The 22,246-nt window shown below is 38.0% G+C and overlaps 1 protein-coding gene across 3 annotated transcripts in view; it reads left to right on the top strand.

Annotated features, from left to right (window-relative positions):
- The window catches only part of SHROOM2 (shroom family member 2), a 161,883-nt gene that overhangs the window by 45,718 nt on the left and 93,919 nt on the right, over positions 1-22,246 (top strand). The window contains exon 1 of one of the 3 annotated variants that reach the window (XM_042456498.1): positions 4,376-4,420. The exons of the other annotated variants lie outside the window; for them this stretch is intronic. Within the exon in view, the coding sequence (XP_042312432.1) occupies positions 4,391-4,420 (30 nt within the window). The 5' untranslated portion in view covers positions 4,376-4,390. Of the gene's footprint in view, positions 1-4,375; positions 4,421-22,246 lie in introns of those variants that run through there. 3 annotated transcript variants of the gene reach the window in all.

The following is a 22,246-nucleotide window of genomic DNA, read 5'->3' as shown; positions in this document are numbered from 1 at the left end:
ATGTCATGACTTGCCTCAAAACGTAGTCCTTAGAAATGAATTGTTCGAGGCATACACAGAATGTGGTACCTCATAAACAGGATGCTAAGAGAGGGACCTGTGGGTTCACTAAAGTCAGAGACAGGCTGGATCCTGAGAGAAGTTAAATGCTGCTAATGGCATTTAAATTTTTAAAATCCTTTGTCTCAATCCTCACATGACCAAGAAGGGCAGTGCCCCCTCCTTTCTTTGGGGTCCTTCCAGAACAGTTAAACTACAACATTAACCACTTATACAAAATATAGGCCTGGACCTCTAACATCATTACTTTCCTTCTCCTGCATGATTTTTAAATTATTATTTTGCCTGATGAAGAAGCCAATGGAACTTGATAGCTTGCATTATGTGTTTTGTGCCTTTTAGTTGGCCCATTAAAGTAATCACTCTTTTTGTGAATTTCCGATTTTGTTGTACAGTTGCCCCTCCTTTTTTGCGGGGGATCTGTTCCAGACCCCTTCGCGAAAAAGGAGTTTTTCTTATATTCAAACCCCATTGGCTTGAATATATGTGTGGGCACGTGGGGGCCTGTGTTGCGCGCCACATTCTTTCCTCCTCCTTTTGTCCTTTGCGCATAAGTGAGGGACACGAGTCCAAAGACTGCAAGAATAGCCAACACATTTATCCTTGAATAAATTTCCAGAATGTATTACAGTTGCATATTAAAGTTGGCAATACCACAGGTTTCAATATTATTCTAAATAAAAGTGGGAATTTTTGTAGTTGGAAAAAAAGATAGAATATCAGACATTTTGTAAACCATTTTATGAACATCTTTCTTGTTTTCTGGGAAATAGTTTTATCATAGATACCAGTTAGCAACAAGAGAAAAGTGTGTCCTAGATTATCTTAAAATAGATGAGGTAAATGAAACTTTTCTAAAAGTGTATATGTGATATGCTCTGTGTATCCATATCCCTTTATAAGAATAGCTGACTATAACTTTGTTTTTCTTGAGTCCCTTAATCAATCTGTAATGTCTGTAATCATATTATGCACACCTTTTTGGAGTTTTTGATGTGAAGTAATTATGAAATATACAAAAAAGTATTCTTCTTGGAGCATGAAACTGGATAGCTTATGAGTCATTCCTTCTGTGTATATGAATGACTCCACATGGGGCCCTTACACACAGTAACCTTAACTTTAAGGTAGACTCCCAGATAAATTACAGGTAGTTTTCTTGATTCACATATTTAGGCATGTACAACCCAGTCAAGAAAAGCCCATCCACATTGCTCAAGCTGTCTGTTATAGTCTTGTCACTTGTTGTGAAACCCAGGATGTCTGTAAATTATCATGAATTCTTCTGCAATCTGCATAGAGATATGTAATATACTTCTGTTTTCTGTCTCTTTGTTGGGGGGGGGGGTGAGAGAATAGATGTAGTTTTAGATAGTTTCCTCAGTTAAAAAAAGAGAGAGAGAATGAAAGAGGCGCTTTCTATACTTTTTAAAAGGTAGCTTGAGTATTATCTAAGGACTAAATGGTTTTAAGACTGAGTTAGGCTGCTTTTGCAAATGGCATATTTATCATTGTAGGGCTTAGTGTTGTAACATTTTCATGAAAAACACTGAACAGTGTTTTTAAGTGAGTTTTTAATTCCCCCCTGCTTAACAATTGTTAAATAATGTATACTCATTTTAATGTGTTCATTCAATACAACTTAAACATCCCTCTCCCTCCCTCTCTCCTTCCATCTATCCCTTTATTTATCTCCTGCCTTTCTCCCAGGCTGGGACCCAAGGTGGCTTACAAAAAGACTTAAAATACAATACAATAAAACACCTATAGTTAAAAACATACAAATTAAGATTAAAACAGTATTAAGTAACAACAGAATTAAAACCATATAAAATCTTTCTTTGATTAAAAACAATATAGCACCGTAAAAATTCCTTTTGTTAAAAATTGATTTGCAAAAAGTTGCTTGAAAAAGAAAGGTCTGAACCTGTTGTTGAAACATTGAGAACGAAGGAGCCATCCTAGCTTCCCTAGGGAGAGAGTTGCAAAGTGTGGGAGCAACCACAGAGAAGGCCTTCTTCCACATTCCCAATAACCATGCCTGTGACTGCAGATCTTAAAGCTTGGGCAGGCTCATATGGAAAGCTATGGTCCTTCAAGTAACCTTGGCTGAAGCCATATAGGATTGAAAGTCAAAACTACTTTGCATTGTGTTTGGAAATTTCAAAAATGTTGCTGTTGAAACAAGGGAGTTGTGTGCTCCTCGTAAACAGCATCCATTAGCAATCTGGCTGCAGCTCTTTGGACCAGATGAAATTTCTGAATATTCTTCAAAGGCAGTCCCATGTAGTGTGTATTACAGAGGTCTAGTCAGGATGTAACTAAGGCATGTGTCATCATGGCCAAGTCAGACATCCCAAGGGATGACACACTAACTTTAACTGTATATATGCACCCCTGGCTACTGCAAAATCTGAACATCCAGGAACAGGGCTGAAATCAGGAGTACATGTGGACACATGTGGACATGCGTCAGGTGGTGTGTAACTCCATCCAGCACAAGCTGAATTCCTGTTTGACTGACCAGAAGCTCTTCTGTTTTGTCTGGATTGAGTTGCAACTTGTTTGCCTTCCAGCATTCCATCTCCGGTGATGCAAATAAAGTTTCCTTGGATTGTGGTGGAAAGGAGAGCTAGAGCTAGATGTTATCTGCATATTGGTGACATCTGACCTCCAAACCCTAGATAGCATTTCCTAGCAGCCTCATGTATATATTAAACAGGATGAGGGGTAAGCTCTGTAGGGATCAGAGGCCATTGGCCAAGGAGTCAAACAGAATCCCCTCCCCTGTCACCACTTTCTGGGTTTGCCTCTCTCAGAAGGAATGGAGTCACTGCAAAACAGTGCTTCCAAGTCCCATCCCAGTCAAGTGGCCCAGAAGGATACCATGGTTGAAGGTATCAAATGCTGGTGAGAGATCCAGCAGAACTAACAGGGACACACTCTCCTGACTAGTTTCCATTGACGGTCGCCCACCAAGGCAACCAAAGTTGTCTTCATCCCGTAGCCAGGTCTGAAGCCAGATTGAAGTGAATGCAGATAATCAGTCTCATCCATGTGGGAGGTCACCACACATTTTAGAAGGTGACCAAAAGTGGGATATTGGAGTCTGATAATTATCCCATAGAGTGGGATCCAAGGAGGCCCTTTTTTAAAAAACAAAACAAAACAAAACAAAACAAGGGCCTTAAAACTGCCTCCTTTAGGCAGGCTGGGAGAGAGACATTACACACCCCATTAGTCATCCAGCCAGTTCTCCTTTGGCCTCTTGATAAGTCAGGAAGAACAAGGATCTGGCATACCTGAAAATTTCCAGTTGTTAAAATTAAAAGATGGAAGAACGCTAGGTGATTTCCCAAGTCACCCCATACTGGACCTCAAGCAGGAAGTAGCATGTGTTGTAGAGCGTATTGTGTGATGGTGGCAACAAGAAGTCTTTTTTTGTTGTTATTTTCCTTCCTTTGTCTTCTGAGGGGAAAGGGGGGAGAGATGGAAAAGGACAGCTGAAGCATGAAGGAGTATGGTAAATGAGTGTGAGAGGAGGAAGATGTGTTATAAAGTGGAAGCAAAAGTTCAGTAATATTTTGTAATAGTTTATAAAGTCCCCAAAGTATCTGGAATGCCCAAGAAAACTGTTAAGATTCAAGTGGAAGAGGTTTGCCTCTAAGGCTCAGAGAGTGCAACTTGCCCAAAGTCACCCAGACAGTTTTCATCTCTGAGTGGGAATTTGAATTCTTGTCCCACAGAGACCAAACCAACACTCAAACCACAACACCATACTGACTTTTTTTGTATTTGCTTGCAAGTTATTCAGCCAAGGTAGGAAAACACCAGAGCTGCAAAATCATAAGTGGAACATTATTTGATGTTCAAGCTTTTAAGTATGTAGAACAGGGGAAGGAATTATGCAGCCCTCCAGATGTTGTTGAACTGCAATCTCCAGCATTCCTCACCATTACCTGAACTGGTTAGGACTCTTGGAAACTGCAGTTCCTCAAAAACTGTTAGGTTGCATAATTTTCATCCCTTACCTAGGGTTTGTTTTCTGCTTACTTTGGGAAGTGCCCAGCTGAATATATTAGCTAGTTAGATTTTAACATCTAAAGCTCATTGCCTTTGACCAAGCATGAATAGTCTAGATGTGTGTTTTTTAATCAGATTGGCATTTTCACTGTCTACAATTGCCTTGCTAAATTTTGTTGCAATGAGATGTAGCAGTAGCCTCTGATTTTGATGGTTTTTGGAAAGCTTTGATCACTCTAAAAAATCAACTTCTATTGACAGCATAAGCTAAATGGAAGATCCAGACTGAGAAGCAATATGACTTGGAATGTCAGTTGTTGGAAAAAGAAACAATAAGGTAGGATTACTTTCATGCCTTGTTTGTGGGCTATCCAGAAACATCTGGTTTGACTTCGTTGGCCACAATTTGGCTAAAATACTAATCTGACTCAGCAGGGGTCTCCTTGTGTTCTTACCAGATGTAACATAAGAGCCAATATGCAGTAGTTACATGACCTCCAGATGATTTTTAACCAATGTTAACAAGAACAAGAACAACTTTATTGGGCTGATAGTCCCATCACAGCTTGAAAGTTCACCAATGTAATGACGCATGGTAGTGACTTTCTCCACTCAATCTGCTTCCCAGACTTTCCTTAACCATTTTCCAATTGTATGGCTGTTGCAAAAGGTCATTTCTGTCAAGAGAGCTAATTTGACATGGCTGCTCCTACGGTTTGACAAGTTGTTTTTATAAGGAGATGCCATAAGTGTAATTAACTTTCAGCTGTTTTTAGTAGGGGAAAATAAAACAGCTTGTGTTTTTATATTTTGTGAAGCTATTTGTTTTCAAGCTGGTACAGAAAACATAGTGCTCTGGTATGCAATGTTGTACATATTTTCCTGAGCGTAAATCCCGGTTGCATTCAGTGGGGCTTGATTTTGAGTAGTCGTAGATGGGGCTTTACTGTTTATGCATTAAATAAGACATTGTTTTGTAAGGCTGGTGCCAAACCAAATATTTACATTGTGTTAGTCTTTGGTATAAAGTTCTGCACTATAGCACTTCTCTGTTAGAGTATTAGTCCTGTTCTTTTGTAGACATCTAACTAATAATATTTTCCTGCTCCAAGCACTTCTTTAGATCAGTGCTATAAATATTTTTCTCCATGTTTAGATTGTTACAGGAATAATGTTCTAAAGTGGCATCAAATGGCATGGGTTCATATTTCTCAAGCAAATAGAAGCATTTGCATGGTTGCTGATAAGGTCCCCCCCCCCTATTAATAGTGTTAATTGTATTACACCTGATCTTGAGTATCTTACTTTGGACTGCAGCATGTCCATTTGCCATTCTGGCTAGAGATTCTGGGAGTTGTATGCAGAGTAACTTTTCCTCGTTCTGAAAAACATCAGTTTATCGGTATGCTTAATCTTCTGAACTTGGCAGAGTGGGGGGAGACTTCATATCTCAGTACCTACAGTTGTTTTGAGCAAAACAAACTTCAAAAGATAACCCTCACAGAATTTTGTTGAATTTTTTACAGATTGAGTCAGACCCAGACTCAGTTCAGATATAAAAAAGAGACCATTGTTTGTCATTGTGAGGCCTATGTGCATCTTCCCCAGCTTTCATGAGTGAGAGGATGAGATCAAAGGTTTTATGTTTTCTTCGGGAACTACCGTATATATTCACCTACAAGTCAACAACAAGTCATGTACAGTGGTACCTCGGGATACGAAATACCCAGGTTACGAAATTTCCGGGATACGAAAAAATCCCATTGGAAATAATTGTTCCGGGTTACGAATTTTTTTCAGGTTACGAAAAAATTTTTTGGTGCTCTTCGGCGCTTTTTCGCACGAAACGCGGCTTTTCCCCATTAGCGCCTATGGCAATTCGGCTTACGAAGGCTTTTCGGGTTACGAAAGCGGCCGCGGAACGAATTAATTTCGTAACCCGAGGGAGCAGTGTATTTTGGAGCCAGAATTATGAATTTTGCCATGACCCGAGAGTAAAACTTGGAGACTCCTTCAGTGTGTGTGTGTGTGTGTGTGTGTGCATATGGCAAGAGAGACTCTCAGTGAGGCTTTTCTCCATCGTTTCAGCCAGACGCGTGGGTGGGAGGGGGACTGTTAAACAAACAACAATCTCAATCAGTCACCCAGGACTATTTCTGCTTGACTCTTTCCTGCCAAACTCCTCTCCGCACTTTATGGGGAAATCAGAAAGAGCTGCTATCACGTTTCTATAGTGACTCATAAATAAGTCGAGCTGGGATTTTGAGGTCAAATTTTGGTTATAAATTTTTAGACTTATAGATGAGTATATATGGTAACCATAATTCCCCTACTTCCGATAAGATGCCAATAAAAAGCAATTCTGATAACACATATTAATACATAGAAAGGACAACCATACATTGCATACAGTGACATTCTAAGTTTACCACCAAAATCTGGTACACTTTTAGCATAATTCCTCTGCCCAGCATGATAAAGGCCAAATAGGCTGAAGGATGTGAGAGCCAGAATGGTGTAGTGGTTTGAGCATTGGACTATGACTCTGGAGACCAGGATTTGAATCCCTGCTTGGTCAGTGAAACCCACTGAATGACCTTGGACAAATCACACTCATTCAGCTTCACAGGAAGGCAATGGCAAACCCCCTCTGAACAAATCTTGCCAAGTAAACTGTGATAAGAATGCCCTTAGCAAGAAGCGACATGAAGGCATACAACAGCAACAAAAGATTATGGGTGCTGTATCAATGGTTATTACTTGGGTGGGAGACTGCCAATGAATACCAAGTGCTATAAGCTATATTTCAGAGGAAGCAACTGGGAAAAAAAATCACCTCTGGGTATTCCTTGCGTAAGAAAATCCTATGAAAATTATGGGGTTGAGATGAGTTGAAGAACATACACACACAAATATACACCAGCATAGTTAAATTAGATACCTCAGTTGTGCAGTTGATTTTTCAATGGATGCCACAGCCTTGAGCTCACACTTGGTAAAAAAAAAAAATCAGCTACCAGTAGATCTCTATTTAATTAAAAAAACAGGAAGGGGGCTGTGTCTATGCTTGCAAAATTATCAGCTGTGCTAGGAACAGCACTTACAAAAACTTGAGAAAACACAACTGCATGCACTGGATTTTTTATCCTAGTGTAATGCCTCAACAAAATTCCAGGCTTTGATTTTAATTAATTATCATCCTCAAAAAGTTTGTCTTTATTAATCAACTGTAGTACATAATCAGAAAGAAGAAACAAATGCTATCCATATTTGAAATGTACTAGCAGAAACATGTTCTTTTTAGGAGAGAGAATAGAATAATAAATAATAATAAATACAAGTCTCAGTGTACTGTTCTTGGTTACAAGAGGTTGCACATGTCTGAGTGGCTCTGCTAATGAAATATGCTCAGGGTTTGTTTTCTACAAGTAAGGTGAAGCTATTTTCTTCTACTGTTTCGCTGGGAGATACATTTGGTTAGTTAAATCACTTGGTGTCAGATAAATCCCTCAGCAAACCAAATAATGTACTCTTAACCACATATATAATTGAAGAGCTTCATCTATTAGTTTCTGATCTAATTAATTATCCTGAAGACAAAGCAAAGGAAAGGGTCCTATTTCCTGTCAGAAAAGACTATAAGGCTGAAATGCAACACTATGTTAGCAATAGAGGATTAGAGTTACCAAGTAATGAGTGTTGGAAAGAAGGTTGTATTAATACAAAGGAGTGTAACTGAGTGTCTGGATCATACACATATTCTACTAGACAAGATTGCCATCTCCAGGGGACGGGTTGCCATCTCTCGAAAAACGTTGGCATGGAGCAAGAGCCAGATAGACAAAATGCTCTGTTCTGGCAGTATGAACAAGAAAGATCCTTACTATCAAATAGATTATCCATACAGGGTATTAAGGCTCCCTTGTCCAAAGGATAAAGTATAAATTTCATGGATAAAATGTAAATATAATAGAACTATAAATTAATTCATAGGAAAGAGAAAGAAAATGACCTTTGCCATCTTTCATCCAGCAAGTTGTGCTTGGATAAATACTTCCTCCCAAAATAACAGAACTTTTGTTGTTGTTGTTGTTGTTGTTCTTCTTCTTCTTCTTCTTCTTCTTTTGTGAGCTGGATTCAAGAGATTCTGTAGTTTCTGGTATAGTAAGAGGGCAGAGCAATCATGGTTATTCCTGTATATTGGAAAGAATTAGAAGTTCATGTTTTAAATGGCACCTTGGTTGCACAGGCTAAGAGAATATTAAAGGGCAAAGTCTGCTTAGTAAGTAGCAAATGTAAAATATGGAGGAATAAAACTGGTTGACCAAAATGAAGAAGTTTATGAATTAAGAAGGCAAGACAAAAGTGTTAAGTGATTTCCTCCATGGTTTGAACTGAAATGAAAGTGTGCAGTTGCTATACGAATAAAATGTCATGCAAAATGGTAATCTTTTCCAATATTTTAAAACTATAGTTCTACATACATATGTGAAATTTCTGTATATTTTGAAGTGGCTGGGGTGAGGAGAATGTTTTGCTACAATAAATGAATTTTTGGGGATTGTGATTGAAAAAAATGCAATATTAGCACCTTTACAGCTTCAAAGTCACTTTGTTATTTAGGATCATAAAGTACGTTATTTATAACTTGCTTTGGCATAAAATTACAATGTTTGATATATTAAATACTGCTTATTCAGAAAATATAGTTGGCCCTTGGTATCTGCGGAGGATCTGTTCCAGATTCCAAAACATACCAAAATCTGTGCATGCTCAAATTCCATTGTCCTCAATGGCAGCATGTGCATTCAGCCGCACCGCCATTTGAGAAAAGAGACTTAATGGCAGCGCATGCACGTGGCCATGCCACCATTACGGATAGCCTCCGTTGTCCCTAGTGACTGCGTACACATGCCACCAACGGGGACAACAGGAACTTTCCCTAATGGTGGTGCAGCCGGGTGCACGCCCTGCCAATGGAGACAACATGGGCTTGCCGTCCACAGATGCTTGAAGGCAAGTCCACAGATACCAAGGGCTGACTGTAATTAAATATTGAATTTACCTTTTAAAATGTTATTCGTCATTAAAATGGGGCTACAAAGTCTGTAAAGAAGGTAGAAGAAACCTTCAGTATTAGTAAATAAAACAAAGAAAATTATTTGTCTTCTTTAGTCTTTTATAATGCTAGGCAGACATAAAGCCTTCATCCTTACAAAAAGAAAAGAAAAAGAAACAAAACTAAGAATTGCAGTGACTACATAGTCTTACCTAAAAGTTTAACAAATGAATAAGTTGTTTTTAAAATATAGTATTGGTTTGCTTTCCTGGCATGTTCCCATATTATATATTGTCAGTGTGATGAAATCATTGGAATTACTTGGAAGTTGATTTGTTTGCTGGATAGTGTATGTTTCTGTGTATTACATCGGTTGCCCAATAGCTACCATTCTTGGGGCAACATACAAAGCAGCTGAAGATAAAATGCACATAAACAGAATTCTATGTTACTGGAGTCTCCAGAACAATGATCTTGACTGAATTCTTACATCATACTTTCAATCTACAGTCATATGGTCACACAATGGTACACTACTCTTCTTCAGAATATTGACATTGTGTAACCAATTGTGTATCTGCCGGTGTTCCAGTTTTTTTGTCCCATTATGCAATGGGGAGTGCAGAATGGCTGTTGCTGCAATCACAGTGAATAAAATGGAATATTTGAAGGCACTGTCAGATTGTTATGCACCATACAAGAATTTGCAACTCCATTTAGTCCCAACTACATTAGACTCATTGAATCAGAATCATTATGTAGGAAAAGCCAGTGGTTCTAATTTAGTTGGGACTAACAATTGGATTTAGGCCTTATGAAGTCATTACATTTATGGAACACTGTTTATCTTAAGCACAAACTGAATTTGTCTGTTGCACAATAGCCAAAAAATACAGTATATGTGTAAGGGAATTTGCCCCTCCGTATGACACAGTTGGTTCCTGACCCTTAAATCAGAGCATCTTGAAATCATAACAAGCACCAACAATCTAACTTCCATAGAGTTAAACAGCAACATCAACATACTGCCTAGTCCACCTGTATCAAAAGAAAAAGACGTAAGAGAAGTATGTGGAGTTGTTTCATATATTGCTTGCTGCTACAGCAATTCCAAAGAACAGGACCAAATATTTTCAGAATCCTTTAGTTACTGATGAACCACTTTGACAACTAAAATTTATACTGATTTTGCAAACATTATAAATTTTCCTGGCAGAATGACTACTGATGCAATTCTATGGACACTGCCGCAAGTAATTCCAGTTGGACTCCACATACTGAATTCAAAGCTTCTATTCCCTTGCCAGAAGAATTCCTTAAGAGCTCCCAACTCCATAAAAGATGGAGATGCACAACAAGTTAAAAGTAACAAAACAAATGAAACTAATTTTATGTTTTTAATTCAACATTTAAATATTTGTGAAAAGTACAAATATTTGTCCAGTATTCCTGGGTTACTTTATATTGAAAAATAATAGTTTTACAGTGCCAGTTTTACATCACAGCCAGTGCCAGTTTACTCCACAAACTATATTAAGTAAAAAAGATAGCAATGAAAAGATATTTTCATTATTGTTGAAGAAACATGTCATGTTTCTGGAGTTTGATTTGCTAGGATGTCTGTGCAGTTTCATTCTTCTGCAGCTCCCATTTACTGTATTATACTCCTGATTAAAACCCTGTTATTTGTTGAACACATAGTCACTGAGACATACACCATTCAAAATGCTGTACTTCTAGAGTGAGAGAATGAAAATGCTTGCTCTCAAAAGATGTCCTCCCCTATTTATGTTCCACCGTGTCATTTCTTCTCTTTTAGACTCTTGGTTTGCAGTCCTTTAGTGATTCATGCAGAGATACTGTAGATACTGTACTCTGTTGATGTGTGTCTGAAGCTCACTCAGAACTCTTTAATTACTTAATATTACTTAATATTTCCTCATAGTGTGGGAATAGTGAATTAAAGGATTAATGTTTCCTTGTAGCTTAATTGTCAATGAAAGCAATTTACCTTAAGCCTGGATTTCAGCAGTAACAGGTTTTATCTACCTGAAACCTCACCTTAAAATTATTAACACTGTCAACTCTTGTTAGAGGTCCACCCTTAACAATAAGCAGAAAAGACTATTCTTAAAAACTAGTTATCCACCACTTTACATTTTTTTTAGTTTAGAAATTGGTTTCTATGGGGGGTTTTTGGGGGGGGGAATCCCACAATATCTCTCATTAAAGCTACAGATATAAGCATATAATTTGGCATCAGTCATACATGTTGAGTGATGTTAATGCATTATTGTTAGAACTGAGGAGATCCCATAAAAATGCATTGTTTTCACAGAAGCTTTGGGAGAAATTGGGTGGATGGGGATTGCAAAGGGGGAGGGCAATGGTTAAAGCCCCTTTGCCTCCCATGTTAGGTTCTTGATTCTGATTGTGTCCCTGTGCTCACTTTTGAGTTAAAAAAAATAGAGATGGATTTGCTATATTGTATTCTATATTGCAGTTATAAATCTGTAACTGCTCTGTATTCAGTAAGATTGCACAATCTTACTGTTAGATTAGATAAATGCTCCCCAGCTCACCTTAAGAGCCAAATCAAGTGAGGGAGGTCCATTCAGCTTCTGAATCAGTCAGTCAAAACCCTGTTGCAAGTCCTCACTCTGGACTCACTCTCAAGAGGAGAGTGGAAACATCATCTTCCTTTCACCCTGAATGGAAGCTGAATAGACTTCCATCACCCAATCTGACCTTTGGCTTGTAAGGTGAGCTGTGGAGATCAGGCCAGGAGACATTTCTTAGTTATATATGTGAAACTAAGGAGCCAATGTATCCACAAATGTCTCTATGCATTACTAGCTTGACCTCCACCCTGTGGGGTGGAGAGGACCAAGTTCAAATTCCCATTTTGCCAAGTTCTCTACATGGCCTTGGCCCAAACACAGCTTCACAGAACCTACCGCACAGCTGGTATTGTAACGATAAAAGTGGATGGTGGGGAGAGAGGCCACCATTTGTAGAATCATTAAGCTCAAAGAGATTCCAAGGGATTTTTTGTATGTTCCCAGATTTGCTTGAACAACAGGCAGGATAAAAATGAAATAATGTTCTTAGATAAAACAGAATCAAATAGTTGGAAGGTGCCTTGAAGTGTATGAAATCTAACCCACTGCCTAACGCAGTATAGGATATGGCTACATCACTGATAGATGTCTGTCCATCCCATCTTTGCTTAAATAATAACATTTCTTGTGGTAGGTTCATCTACTGTCTTTACAATTTCTACCCATTATTTCTAGTCCTGTCATATTTCAGATGTTTGGAGGCTGCTATCATGTCTCTGCCCTTAATATTTCCTTCTCCAGGTTAGGCATACCCAACTCTTTCAGCTGTTACTCCAGGGACTTGGTTTACAGACTGTTCACCATCTTGGTCTGTTTGTCTGTCTGTTGTATTGATGTCCTCCATTTCTCCTGACATGGGATCTAAGAATGCTTAGAATGAAGTTAAAACAAGAGAGAGTTAAAAAAGTTATCATATCAACACACCATGCATTTTTAAAAGGAGAAAGCCATTAAAAAATAACAATAAAAATACAGCACCCACCCCTTCCTCTTTAGAATGGAGAAAATAATACAATAGAAATGTTGGGTCTCTGTAACTGAAATTGGAAGAACAACCCACTTGCCTTTATAAAAGTGGCTTTCTTTCTTTTCTCTCCCCCCCTCCCCGGTTTACAAGTAATGCACCCTAAGTCACTTCATCTATTTGTACTATTTTTCTCAATAACATGTTTCTGCTTCATTTAACTGTCATAGTATGGTAACAGTGGTTTTCCTGAGGTGACTCAAAAGGAACACCAATCTGTATGATTTATGAACTAACTAGCACAAGTGAAAATGCTGTGGTTAAAATACCTTCTTGTTCAAATCACAGACATTGACCACAATAATAAACCATGCTTGGCCCAGTTTTTTCAAGATTAAAGACTAACAGAAAGCATTGGAAAATAAATTAAACATTGGGTTTCATGCATGATTTTCAGAAAGTATGAATTTTCACAACCTGGGTGGCAAACTTGAACTTTATTTGAAATATTTTATTGTTTATTGGAAAGGCAGTTAGTGAGCGTTCTTTAAAACCTTGGAGGATCAGAAAACTAGGCAGTTCAGAAGGGGCAGGGATAGCTTCCCAGAAGTGCTATCAAACAATAAATACCTTCAGAATGAACATGTACATTTTGTTATAGTAAAGGTCAAAAATGTAACATTCCAGATGGAGAAATGTAACTAATATAAAATGGTATTTTTATCAAGCTTGTTTTCTGAGTTGCACCTTCAGTAGCCAGATTCATCAAGGAACCCTAATTCATGAATTAAAATAAACTGAAAACCAGAAAGTCCCGCACTATTCAACTGATATGTAAAATTTTCCAAGCACTTTTATTATTAATATAATTTTTGGTTAGTACAAACACATAACAAAAATATAGAAGCTACATTTCGGAATTTGAGCCTCTTAATATTGATTGAGAATAAAGTGTTAGTGTATTTACTTGCTTCACATTAACATAGTTCCCACCCTTTAAAACATGTGTAAATAGTTTGAGAAATTCTGGAGGGAGAGGGAGGTTTTCATCTGGGAGGTTGGTTTTTATAAAAATGATAAACAAGCATGGGAATCAGAAAATTGTAATAGAAAGAGAGATGATGATCTGTGTGCTAAACCATACTCCCCCAAGCACTCTAATTATTCAAGATGTGTGTGTGTGTGTGTGTGTGTGTGTGTGTGTGTGTGTGTAAATCCTGTTATATAAAAATATAAGGCTTCCTTCCCTTCTTAGACCTTCCATTGATACTGACTATATCGGTCCTATGGACCCCATGAAAAACATGGGTTACAGGGGAAGAACATATCATGGGATGTTATTAAGTATCGTACCCTAAGTAAAACAAAAACAAAAACCACACTTTGTCCAGGAAAACAATGCATTGTTGATTCTTTTGAAGAAAGTCAGTGACATTGTGTCTAGGAAGTAGTAAGGGTAAACCTCAACAACTATTTTAATAAATAAAGATATTTTCATTAACAGGGAAAAGTAGATGCTTTAAGGATGTTAGTGTTATCTATGCTGAGAAGAAGGTGAAAGTTGCTTTGAAAATTATTCACTAGTGCCTTTGGGTCTTAGTGACCATCTCAAAGTAAGAATGCTTCCTCCCCAAAAATATGAGTTAATAATAGCTATGAAGAAAAGTTGTTTCATCACAAGGAACCATAAACATAAAAATGTTTTTTTAAATTAGGTTTGTAAAGAGTTTTTGTAACTGATAGTATTGCTACCTCATGCTAGTTGTAAATATTAAGGGAAACAAATAATTTGTTTATTATGAGACCATCCTCCATAGTCCTTTGCTATAAAAAAAACAAAAACAAATGGGTTCTAGGTTAGGCATCTCTAGACCTCACATGTTGTTAACTGGCATCAAGTCGACTTTGACTGACCCTATGAATGGGAGACCTTCAAGTCATTCTATCAGCAGCAGCCATGCTCAGGTTGTGAGACTCAAGGCAATGGCTTCCTAGATTGAGTCTATCCATCAGAAATGTGGTCTTTCTCTTTTTCTAGTGCCTTCTTCCTTCCCAAGTATTATGGTCTTTTCTAGCCAGTCATGCTTTCACATGACAATCTCAGTTTAGTGAGTTCAGACTTGATTGAGTTCAGACTTGATTTGCTTTAGAAACCTTTTATTTCACTTTATAGCATTCCATGGTATCCGTAGAACTCTTCTCCAGCAGCACATTTCTATGAGTTGATTTTCTTCCCAGTAGCTTTCTTCTTAGTTTTCCTGGCATACATGCGAGTTGGATATACGTACAGTGACACGGACAATCCTAACTTTAGTATTCAGTGATATATCTTTGCACTTAAGGAACTTGTCTATATCTCACATGGCAGGTGACTAATTAAATTGGAACGATATCCTCTATGTTATTTTGAAATATAATACATAGATAGATTCTCAGTTGTTCTGGTCAAGCCAGTACAGTAATTTTAAAACTGATCTTTTCCAAAGGCAGGGGGAAAAGAGTTGAAACACCCTATGGCAATTTACACAACTACCTGGAAAAGAGAGTTGCAGAAAACTGACACAAATGTTTTCAAATTCTCCCCAAAATACACACGCTATCAGGAAGCATCTGTCAGTAGAATTTAGGGTACATTTGTATACAGGAGTCTGTAGTCTATATAGGGAAGGTCATGGAAAGTCTCACAGAGAAGAAGGTTGTTAACTGATGGCTAGATTTGGATAAAGGTGCTTTTGATGTGTACTTTTGATAAGTAAAGTGGTTGCAAACTAAGGGTAATGTAACAGTAATGAATAAGGGCCAATTTAGAAAGGCTGAATGAAGGAACATATTGAAGATGTTTCTATTGAGAACATGACAGTGTCCTATAATGTGGCTTTTTTATTAGTATATGTCACCTGGCAATCGTTTTTTATAGTGGTGATTTGTCTCTGTCATTGCTGCTGGAAATGTCGTACAGCAGGTGTTCAGTGACCAACAATCCACCGAGTATAGAGTTAGAAGAACAGAGGCTTGAAATGAAGATAAGAAAGGAAATGCAGAATAAATCAATATGAGGAATGTATCAATCTGTTCATAGGCTTAGCTTATTTTTTGGAATATGGAGATCTCCATAAGAGAGCCAGTGTAGTGTAGTGGTTTCAGCATTGGAATATGACTCTGGAGAGCAGGATTCAACTCCCTGCTCAGCCATGGAAATCCATTGGGTGACCTTTCAGCAAGCCACACACTCTTAGTGCTTGAAAACCTAAAGTTCACCTTATGATGCCATAAGTCAGAAATTACTTGAAGGCATACAACAACAGCAAGAGAAGCCTGGTGCAGGAAAGCATAATCTTTGGTTCTGACAGTGATTGTGTTTCTCTTAACTGTGGAGTTTAAAAACATAGGCTGGGTTGAAAAGTAAGCTACCACTGAACAGTATAAACAAGGTATTTCAGCTCTTGTTATCAGTGCCACCAAGTATTTGCATCAGCCATGACACCGGAAGATGCTCCCACAGTTTCAGAGCAATGTACAGTTCTTGTTTACTACTTATCTGACTTTCAAATACTAAGAAAAAATACTAGTGTGATTCCAGATAATACAGTTTGTTTAAGATAAATATGAAATGTTACTTAAAGAGATATTAAAGGACACTAAGTCATACATTTAGACAAAGCCTCCCCCCCTTTTCTTTTTTTCCCCCCATGAAAAACAAAAGTTCAGACCAGATGTCCCCAAATCTATTTTTGGCTGGTGGGAGATTTTATTTTTTGTGAGGTCATGGCTGATAACAAAGAACTTCTGATAACTGAAAGTATTTTTTCCTCTGTGTTAGAGATTATGAAAAAGAAACAAAAAAAGGTAAAATCTTCAAGGACAATAACCTGATACAAAGTCATCATTCCACATGAAACCAGATAGTGTATGACGCTGTGTTTCCGCACCCAGCCTAATGCTTGTTTATACAGGTGTCTATCGAGGAATGTGGGCATTTTAGCTTAACCAATGAAAGCTGATAAGCTAATAGGCCTTGCTAGGACTCTTGAGACAGCAGCATCTCTAGCAGCCTTCATCTATTTAAGTCTGCAGACACAATCCTTCAATACTTCTGCTGTTAGCTCTAGAAAATAGGGTTGTAGCAACTATTCTTGGAATGCTGCCTCTGAATTAAACTGTTCACCCTTTTATGGGGAGCTGTTTTTCTCCTTTTGCCAAACATATGCACACACCATTGTATGACATGCAGCTGTTGACAGAGCTTATCTAATGCTCATTTCCCAAAAGAAACTTCAGAGGTAGGTAGCATGCTATATTTAACTAACAGTTGAAAGCGTTATGTCAGGGCAAATCTTTATAATAAGGCAACTTGGATTCTCTTTGCATCTCTTCTAGTGACAACATTATAGACTCAATAGAAAACATATTGGAAAGCATTGTTCTAGACAAAGCGTTTTTGACTGGAGATCTCTTTATGCAATGGTTCCAAATCTTTAGTCCTCCAGATGATTTGGGCTCCCATAGTTCCTGAATGTTGGCCAGGTTGGCTGAGGCTTCTCGGAGCTGAAATCCAAAACAAATGGAGGACCAAAGCTTGAGAACCACTGATGTAGAGGTTAGTACTTGGAAAGGAGACTGCCAGGAAGTACCAGGTGGTAGAGACTGTATGCACATAATGGCAATGACAAGCTTCCTTTGAATAAAGCTTTCTAAGAAGCCCTATGATAGGGTTGACATTAAGTCAGATTTACACGGCACACAACAACTTTGAGTCAATGGTGAGTTAAGAAATTATGGTTGTCTGAGAGTCTGTAGATATTAACCCTACCCACATATGTAAGTAGCACAATGGACAGTACGACAGCAGGTGTTGAGAAGTGTGTGTGTACTAAACCCATTTTGTTTAAATAAGGTGGCATAAATTTATCATAGTTGACAGTTATTGATCATTCTCTTAGACAGCTTACAGGCTGCGTGTCCTAATGCGTGTTGGTAAAGCCCAAACTGAACAGGCCTTTCCCTGTCCAAAAACATTGTTTCTTCATCCACTAAAGCTCTCTGTTGCAATTTGCCAAATAATTTTGTGTGTATGTAAAAAAAATAATAATGTAAACATAAGCATTTCTTTTATTCTGTTTGCTTACTTAGTCTGTGGCCATCTAGAAATGTTGTTGATATTTTTATTATTCATTTTATTTGTTTATATAATAAATCAATCAGTGTTGTCAACATATTGTTGGCTTTTGTATTGACACCGCTAATACTGACATTTGACATTCCCCTACATTCAGAAGCAGCCTATGAAAAGTTAGTATTTATTTGCAGTACAGTTCTTTTATATTAAATACCAGTAGAGAAGGGATGTTTACTTTTTACTTTAAAGCAGAGTGGGCCACTGTGTCAGATTCAGGGACCTTTTTTTTTAAACCCAGGTCTCTCAAGGGCTGCTCTGACTGCCAAAAATGTCAAGAAAAAAACAGAAGTGCCCTAAAGACTACTGTACATATTCATCTGCTTCCCCTGTTGTTCAGGAAGTGGCTGACATTCTCACTCCCCTTGTATAAGTTGACCTCATGCGTAAGTCAAGGGCAGGTTTTGGGGCCAAAATTATGGATTTAGATATGACTCGTGGATAAGTCCAGAGTAACACTTACAGTATGTAACAGAGGATGCAAAGAATGAAGCAAAGAAAAAAGTGCCAGAAAACTTAGAAAATTCCAGCAGGCATAACTGTTTGTGCTCATACTAAAGGCTTCATGGGTGAGAGAATATAAAGGGGGTGTGAGATGACACTGCTGCCTTTAACCAGGGGATGGGTCCTTTTTTAAATAAGAATTACGGTAAAGTATAGCGCAGTACTTACATTGACCCATGAATAAGTCTACTCAGGTTTTTGGAGTCAATTGTTTGACTAAAATTTCTAGACTTAATATATGAGTATATACAGTACTTCTGGTTTTGAAAACAAGTATTTTAAAAATGTTAAATGGTGTAGGGGCTTCTGCAACTTATTTAGACAGTGAATTGTGACTTCTGCGGCTTCCCCCAATTTCCAGGAGAAGCAATTCAGTTATCCTCCTTTTTGGCAATCTAGGATGTCTGGAGGGGTTCAAAGACACACAAATATCCCTGGGGAGCTGCATGCAGCATCAGGATCACATATTACCCCCCTTTTTTTCGTTAAATGGTCATGTGTTGTATTCAATATCACAAATGGACATTAGTTGCCATATGTGAGGGGTCCTTTTCATCTCTAACCAAATTGTTTGGCTGGAGTTATGCATTTGTGATTGGTTCGTATCCCTACATAGTCCCTAATTTAGGGGATACATAGAGAACATGAAGGTCCCTTAGTCCCCACTTATTGTGTAGTAGCTGCTTCAATAAGTACAGGGCAGGGGAATATGCTTCCCCTATTGTTCAGGAAGTGGCTGACATTCTCACTCCCCTTGTATGAGTGATCTCCATTACAAGGAGTAATTACAACAGGGATCCAGCTTTTACCCATCACAAAAGACTCACTGGATAGGCTGGGTGGGTGTTAGATCAGTCAGCTGCTTTCTGACTAACAGGTGGACCTGTTGTGGGTTTCCCACAGATTATGCCTGGTAAGTGGGAAATGGCAGGGTCAGACCAGAAGACACTACCTAGTGATGTAACTATAGTGGGTATGCATTTGGAACTGCCTTAGTGAATTCCGGCTTTCATTGTTTGAGAACAACAATGCAAGATAGCATATAGGCAGGATTTGGGAAAGAGTTATGAAACATATAAAAAAGTCAGAAGGCAATTATATCCTGATACATCAAAGGCACTAGGGATACAAACTCCTGAAAAATGATTAAGGGACATAAGATGACAGATTGTGTGTGTGCACGCACACCTTCAAGTTGTCTATTGATTAATGGAATCCCATTAATTTTGTAGGTTTTTTAAAGGCAAAGAATACTCGGTCGTTTTGCCATTGTCTTCCTCTGAAATATGCTTTAACCTGTTATTTGTTGGGGGGGTCTCCATCCAAGCACTAACCAGGGCAGTACCAACTTAACTTCCAAGATCAGACATGATCTGGTGTCTTTCAGGTACTTTGACAGATGGGAAATAATGGTTGACCCTGACGTTGGGCAACTTGCATGTTATCATCCTCAGGGAAAGGCAGTGGCGGACTTCTTCTGAACAAATCTGGCCAAGAAAAAACCCATTATAGTTCGCCTTAGGGTTGCCATAAGTTAGAAACAACTTGAAGGTACACAACAACAATAACAACTACTTCTACTACTACAACAAACCACTGGTGCCAGGAAGATGATGCTTTCTGCTGTTAACCTAAATCTAACTTTTTGTAATATGTGTGAGTGCACTCATGTGTATCATTATATTAAATAAAATTAGTTTGTTAAACATTAGGAGGAATTAATGATCTGGAGCAGTTGGGCACTGAAACAAAAGTTGAGTAAAATTGTCTCTTGGTAGGCAAGTAGGTATTTATGAGAGTCACAGTGCACAGTATGAGACTCTGGGACTTGAACCAGCCCTCTAGAGTTCCCTGTGTCACCATCATGATCCCACCAAATTATCCCTGCAGCTCATCAAATGGATAACTGTTTAATGGCTTCAGTGATTGGCGTTTTTTTTTTAATGGAAAACTCTTGGAGATGCAAGAGGCTGTCACTTGCAGTCATAGTGATTCCTAGATCTCAGTGGATGGGAATGAGAGCTTTGAATTTTTCCATTCTTTCATGCTTATGAGGCTGGGTGAGAAGCATGTGTGTATGTGTGTGCATATATACTCATCCTTCAATTGACCTGGACCGTTGAACTGAAATGTTTGTAAAGTTGCATATCCCTTTTCTAGATATGGGCTTAAATTTGATTTTTACTTCAAATCAAAGATGACCCAGTGAATAAATACGAACTTGGTAAGGCACACTTATGTAATCCATTGATTCAGTGGCTCTGCTGCAGTTAGGCCTAATCATTAGAACTCATCTGAAGCAATTTGCTCATGAAGAACTGTCTGGAATAAACCAGGAGTGTCAGAATGGATGAGTAAAGTTGTTGTGCTACCAAACAGATTTTCAAGGACCACTCTGAATCATTAGTTCCACTGTCATTAAAACAAAAACAAACAACAACAAAAAACCCAAAAAACCAGACACTGATTTTTTTTTTAAAAAAAAGGGGGGGGTGAATGCTTTTTCAAAGTTGGAGGGCAAAGGAACAAAAGTGACTGCCCCAATTACTAAGCTTTTCAGTCCTGGAAGTAGTGTAGTAATTTATATAATGCATATTATACAGTGGCCCATTGGTATCTGCTGAGGTTTGGTTCTGGGACCCCTATGTGGATACCACAGTGTGTGGATGCTCAAATCCCATTATATACAGCAGCACAGTAAAACGGTATTCCTTATTTAAAATGGCAAAATCAAGGTTTGCTTTTTGGAATGTATATATTTTAAAAATACTTTCAAGCTGTGGATTTGTGGATATAGAGGTCTGACTGTACGTGTTAGAGGTATTATTGGACCCATGGAAGTCCTAATCATGCCTCTTGCAACAGATGATGGAGTTGTTTATTTAGTGTTATTGATAGATGAAAAGCCAGGCTTAAATTAAACTAATAAAATTAAAAGTATTGTCTCAACGTAACATTAAATCATTATCTTATCCTAAGACATATCAGTAAATTGTTGAAGGAGAATTGAGTTTTCTTTCAAATGTCTTATAATATTGATACAGACAAACTTTTTGCAATTTCACTTTGGTGCATCCAAACCAAAACAACCCTCATCTACAGAATTGGTCACCTCATAAACTATAAACCAGGTGATGTATTGGTATGTGTGCCCTTGGGTGCAAATTTATAGCAGATGGTGAAATGAAAAGTAAAAAGTGAAAGGTTTTGTAAAACATTTAACAAATGATTTATTTTGTTATATTCACAACCAATTCCTCCTTTATGAATCAACCATCCCTGCTTTGTATTTTTATTAGGACTGTTATAGGAGAAGTGAACTTTCTTCTCCCACTTAATTCACATAATAGCCAGAAATGTGATACAGGTATTTTATCATAACACTTCTCCTGAAAATTTCCACTGGGTTTGATTTACATTGTATTTCATTTATATCCTTCTGTAGTCCTTTGGGAAAGTTGGGGAAGCTTGGAGCTGGCTCCACATCAGTTTCAACAGTGTAATGCTGAGGGTACAACTTGTTTAGCATTGACAATGTGACTGGCATTTATGATGCCTCTCTGGTCTCCTGTGAGCTATTTTGGATGCTGCATGCATACTCTAGCTGTGGGAACAGTGCTATAAACATTGATATGGACCTTAATAAAATAAAAAAAACATCCTGGAAACAAACAAATCAGAGAAACAAGAACTGATTTATGTGTGATGAATTTCTCAAACCATGATGTAATTACAGTATTTTGTGTTTTCAATTAAATTGACTCACAACATTCTAGGTAAATATAAAGTTCTGTTCTCCTTGTTTTTCTGTTTTGCCTTCAGATGTGATCTCTCTGTGTTTT

This window comes from Sceloporus undulatus, chromosome 3 (assembly GCF_019175285.1).
Source record: "Sceloporus undulatus isolate JIND9_A2432 ecotype Alabama chromosome 3, SceUnd_v1.1, whole genome shotgun sequence".
Lineage (NCBI taxonomy): Eukaryota > Metazoa > Chordata > Lepidosauria > Squamata > Phrynosomatidae > Sceloporus > Sceloporus undulatus.
This window is presented reverse-complemented; position numbering and strand designations above follow the sequence as displayed.